The sequence below is a fragment of the Arctopsyche grandis genome, chromosome 9 (assembly GCF_051622035.1).
Source record: "Arctopsyche grandis isolate Sample6627 chromosome 9, ASM5162203v2, whole genome shotgun sequence".
NCBI classification, from domain to species: domain Eukaryota; kingdom Metazoa; phylum Arthropoda; class Insecta; order Trichoptera; family Hydropsychidae; genus Arctopsyche; species Arctopsyche grandis.
Genome location: NC_135363.1, coordinates 10,466,604 through 10,472,630, shown reverse-complemented (window position 1 = coordinate 10,472,630; position 6,027 = coordinate 10,466,604). Strand labels below are relative to the sequence as shown.

At 29.2% G+C, this 6,027-nt stretch overlaps 1 protein-coding gene across 1 annotated transcript; it reads right to left on the bottom strand.

Annotated features, from left to right (window-relative positions):
- Positions 1–4,570: 4,570 nt before the first annotated feature.
- Positions 4,571–5,880, bottom strand: Cbp20 (cap binding protein 20). Its single transcript, XM_077438018.1, has 4 exons — positions 5,703–5,880; positions 5,276–5,493; positions 5,080–5,182; positions 4,571–5,003 (listed from the first exon to the last, which is right to left on the bottom strand). Exons 1-4 carry the CDS (start codon positions 5,745–5,747, stop codon positions 4,905–4,907), a joined length of 465 nt encoding a protein of 154 aa, XP_077294144.1. The 5' UTR covers positions 5,748–5,880; the 3' UTR covers positions 4,571–4,904.
- Between the last annotated feature and the right edge of the window lie 147 nt (positions 5,881–6,027).

Below are 6,027 nucleotides of genomic sequence, written 5' to 3'. Positions count from 1 at the left end.
TAAACATTTTTTTTTAAATTTATTTGAAGTTTTATTTTATTTAAATTTATTTGTTCGATGACGTCTCGGATTTACGAACCAACAATACTTACATATGTACTTCCAAAGTCTCTTTCGAAATTATATATTAGATGTACACAAATATTACATACATCATACCTATATTAATTTATGGTGATCCCCGTTGCATTTTATGAATTCGAGACATGGACACTAAATAAGATATACATACATTTGTAGTGTGAAAACGATAAAGATATAGGCGTTTAAGCAATTAAAATAGGCTACTAGCTATCAAACGTTACCGTCTTCAAAAATTTAGGAAACTTCGACGTGTATATTACGATTACACTGTTCGACAAATGACGACTTTTTTTGGTTCAGAGACGAGATATGACTTTTCTTATAGATCTATGCCCAGTGAATATGAATCTGGTAATGGAAAATGTTGATTGGCTCGATATTCGAAGATATGTGTTTTTTAAATCGCGCGATTTTTCTATATCTTGGTGTTGTTCGGTCGATGTCTCAAAATCTGTAAATTTCCTGTTCAAAATGAATATTGAAATCTATAGTCGGGTATTTTATCTTTCATTTGTAGTACTTTTCAGCTTTCAAATCTCTCTAAGTAGTCGTCCAGTTCAAATCAAAGTCAAAAGTACGTATTTTCACTTGGGATTTCTTCCCACTGTTAATACTATTTTATATTGAGTATTTTCTATTGAAACATGTTAATTGGGATAGTGTTCTGACCACACTATTTTTTTCGTTTAAAGGGGTTAATTGGAAGTGTGCTGAATTTTAAATCGTTAAAATTGCGAGCTAAAAACTCGTACTAATGGAGCATCTATAAGAAAAGTCATATCTCGTCTCTGAACCATTTTTCGTGTCAAACAGTGTTATTTTTAAAAAGAGAAAAGAAGACATGTTAGATGACTTTAAAATATGGTACCGCAAAACTAGAAGTTGTGATCTCTCGACTTTTTTTGATTCTCGAGATTCGAGAATCTCATTTTCTCAGGATATTCGAATCTCAAGATTTAAGAATCTCATTTTCTCAGAATATTTGAATCTTGTGAATTCGAGATTTTCTATTTTGTTTCTCGATATTATCGAGACTTCTCGAGTATAATTTTATTTTTTTAATATAGTGAATCCATCCAAAAACCAAGAGGACACAATGACTATATTATATTAGGGACTTATAAATTTATTAAAGACATGATGAAAGAAAGATTTAGAGAGATACAATAAAACATTGAATAGAAAAAAAAGTAAAATCATATAAAATAAAAATATACAATAGTAATTTAAAATAGTAAAAACGTAAAGGAGGTATGTAAAAATAACAATATTTAACAAAAAAAAATTTTAAATTCCGTGTTTTTACCCGACTTTGCCTGTGTTTTTGTGACGAGAAGATAGCATACTGATCAAAAAATAAAAATACTGGACAAACCGGACAAATAATAAAAATACTAACCATCTATATTTCATATATATATTAAAAATTGATTAATATACATATATGAAACAAATACACAAATATCTACACAAATACATAAATAATAAATCAAACATCTTTGCCTGTTAGGAAGAACTTCATACATATGTACTTCATGCATATATTCATACTAAACATTTCACAAAAAAAATTATATACGAGTTATCAAGTATATAAATCAATCAGTTTATTGAACAAAAACATGTAGTGATAAATTTAAAAAATATTCGAGATTCTAATAAAAGATTTCTCGAGAAAGAGAATCTTGAATTTTCATAATAAAAAATTCTCGAGAAATGACAATCTCAAAACTTCACAATAAAATATTCTCGAGAAACGATAATCAAAATTTGTCGACAAATCTCGAGACGAAATTTCTCGATCGCAACCTCTACGCAAGACCCACGAGCATCTCCATTCTCAAATAGCTGGCAGTTTCAAAGAGACTTTACATAAGGTGACAAGACGTCCTCCTTTGAGGGTTGAGCTCCTTTTGGAAACCTTGTCCTCCTCAAAAATTGTACCCTCCTTTGTCCTCCTTGTTCTCTTTTAGTCAAATTTGGTAATCAATGATATCTGGACAAATGAAAAATCCAGACTAGCGGTTGAAACATTGGCAGGAATGTTTATATTTAAATGTATTGGTGAGCGAAAGGATGGTCTCCCATAATTGACCAGGTAGGAGCATTGGGTTTCCCTGTTAGACCTTCATGGTATAAATATATAGATAAAATAAAATATGATGGTCAGATCAAATTAAAAAACTGACAAGAGTCGTCCATAAACGCTGCTTTCAACTGAGCACAAGACTGGGAAGAGTGGAGGTTGATTGTCCACCATATCCCAGATGATAGAATTGACCATGAACAAACATTGCATTGAACAAACGAGTATGAAGATATTAATTTCAGAAGAAAACAATTTCATTGGTTTGTTAAGAAATTTATTTTTTAAATTAAATTGACAACACGAGCATAAATCAATTACAAATACAAACTGTGCAATTGATAAAACTAATACACCTTTTGAAGTTATTTATGTGTACTTGGTGTTTTGATATTCACTAATTAAATTTATTTAAATTATACATGTAGCATTGATCTTTTGGATATTTATTTTAAGGTAGATAGTGATATAACTTCACAAATTTAACTTACAAAGATCAATTATTATTATTGTTTTAAAAAATACAAAAATAATCTTACAGGTGTAGTACATTATATATTTTGCACAACAGTAACAAACTTTTAATTACATTTTAGCAATTTCTACTACTCTTTTACTAGATAACATCAAATATTACCATATTTGTCGTATTTTTCTTCAATTATAAAGGAAAACTTCCATTTGGAAAGCGGAAAATTCTTTGGAAAATATTCCGGATCCAGCTTCATTTCATTACTTTGTCTGATTTTTTAGGTAAATTTGAGTACTTTCTTATCAATGGAAACAACCAATCCTCGACATCCAATGGTTTGCAAACACTGTATGAAAAGGGTATGACGCTCTCTTTGAACTGGTTGTTTTTCTACTCGTACGTTTTCAGAGTTAACTAAAAATCGATAAATAATAATCATATAAATTGAAAATAATTCGAAAACCATATAAATATCAACCATATACATATATCTTATATCTCACTGTAACATTTTCAGCCCACGTGTTATGTAAAAGTGTACATATATAATGTTAATAAATATGGAGTAGTCCGGTTATACTTCTTTACCGTAATAGAACAATTAGATATATACATATGTTTCTACACACTTCTCGTTGGCCCTTTCCAATATGAATTGTACCTTATGTAATATTAAAAGAAAGTATTGAAAAAAGAAAATGAATATATGTAAGTTATTCTGATATGCATATTGTGCTTTCAAGTTTAGAACATAAATTGTTCATTGCAAAATATACACTGTCCGTATTAAATTTTGCATCATTACATTGAAAATTGTGATAGTACAAAAAATCAACTATTTTCTTATACGGGCTAAATCGAGTTCGTTAAAAATCAAAGCACTTTTCGTAGCTCAGAATAATGTAAACGGTAAGATTTAAAAGTACGTATACACTTAATCATTAAACTAACACTATTCACTGTTGAGATGACATAGCATAAAATACACAATATAGAAATGACGAGTTTAACGTTTTTTAAATATCCCATGATGGTCTGATTAATTCACATTAATTTACTTACAATCATTTTCATATCATTGATCATATCATCAAATTATATCGTACAGTACACCGTAACGATGCCCATTAATTATTTCAATTATATACATATCATTAATATTAAACGAAATTATCTATGACGAATTTAAAAACACTGGCGATTTTAAGTTTCTATGAATCCCTAAAATTTTCCCTTTTATACATTTATCGTTTGATAATATTCAAAAAAATACACTTAAAAATCTAGATTTAAATAATAAAAACCTTGTAAAAAAGCCCAAGCTAACAATTCATATTTGATTTAGTAAAAACTAAATTTATAATGATAGCCATTATAAAAAAAAATACTTCATAGGATATTCCATTGTATTCTTTTTGGAATTAATCGATGTTTAGATTGCTAGGTAGTTTAAATGAAATCAGACCAAAAAATATCATTTGTACTATTCATAATTACAAACTAGACTGCATAGTTTGAATGACCACCTCGGCTAGAACTCAAAAATACTTACTAATTCAAACACACCGATGGTGAATAGAATACGTCAAAAATTTTGAGATTCAACCATTATAAAACATCAGACATTATCTCTCAAACCAAACCAAATAGAAAAATGTCAATATCACATTCGTGATAAATACATACTAGGTCTAAACTAATAAAGACCGTTGTCCAGTATAATTATAAATAATACTTCTAGATCCAATTTCATTTAGATTATAATGTAATTTCTAAATGTCGATAACATGACAGTGTAAAAACAAACCAAAAAATGGCTTTTGAATACCATACATTATATATTTTACTAAAATTAAAACAAAATAAAAAATATACATATATTGGGATATGAAAGGAAAATTGATTTTAAAAACAGAATATATTTATTTGAAAATATATATTATATTTTATATGGTATTAAAACGTACAGCATAACATCTTGCTAAGTATATTTGAAAATATTTAAAAATATTCACCACCTGCAGTTCCATTTCAATGATTACATCAAAACGTTAAAATTAAATAAATCAAATTGAAATTAAAGTGATGCTAAATAAAATGATTGTTAAATAGGCGGATTGAAATCACATTCCAAAAAAGAATTAAGATATTTTTATTATTAATAATCGAATCCATTTGATTTACAAAAGAACCGTCATATACACTCATACGTGAAAGTCTCATTGTTTATCACTAATCACTCAATAATACTGTTTGTGCACTTTAACGATGATCAATTGTATTGGGAGCTACTTTCTGTGCGATTATCTTTCCGTAACCGCCTCGACCACCATCATAGTCCATTCTATATTCATCTCGAACCTAAAAAAAAAACACAAAATACAACATTGGTATCTAATGAAAGTATCATTACCAACATGTTACTAATCAAATTTACCTGTCCACCAGTTTTGCCGCGGCCATACTGTCTTCCTTCAATAAATCCGGCGTCCCAATCTGTCCTTACAATTCTATCGTCCAATCTCGTTCCATTGATGAACCTAAAAATATAAATTAAAATAATATAAATGCAAAATAATAATAATAATAATATCGAAAATGTATTATAAGCAAACATTAATAGCAATTCATACCTCATGCAGCATTCTGCATCAGCCCTTGTGTAATATTCGACAAAGCAAAACCCACAAGGCGTCTTTTTATATTTGTCCAAGCCCATGATTACTCGACGTATATCACCGCACCGAGAAAACAATTCGTAAATTTGTTCTTCCGTTGTATAAAACGACAAGTTTCCAATGTACATGGTGGTCGTGTCCTTCAAGAGTCTCTCCTGTTCAGTGCGAGATCCCTGAAAATTCAATACATGTACACATGGTTTCGATATGTTTCACACATGCACTTAAAAAATGTTTAAATATCTGAATATTTAAATTTGTATCTGCTTCGATCTGACATTTTATTAAAATAAAATTCAATACGTTTCCTAGCTCGGCCACGGCCACTATTATACAAATGACAATTACTATTGAGAGACATAACCTCGAAAATTTATAATACCTTAAAGTGTTGATCACGGTACGAGCTCAGATCTGTAGACGCCATGATGACTCCCGACGACTCGAAGGCGTCTCCACACCAGAAGAATATTATTAATTCAACGCCAAAAGAAAAATATGCGCGATTTTAGAAAGACGACGCTATCCACCGCCGCCACAATGACAGCTGGACGTTGATCCAGACACTTCATTGCACGCCCTACTACCATTTTTTTTTTTTTTTTATTGTAAATAATTAATATTAAAAAAGTGTTAAACAAATATATTACCATTTTTATTATCATTTAAATTTAATATTAGCTAATTTGGAATGGAATATATCAACC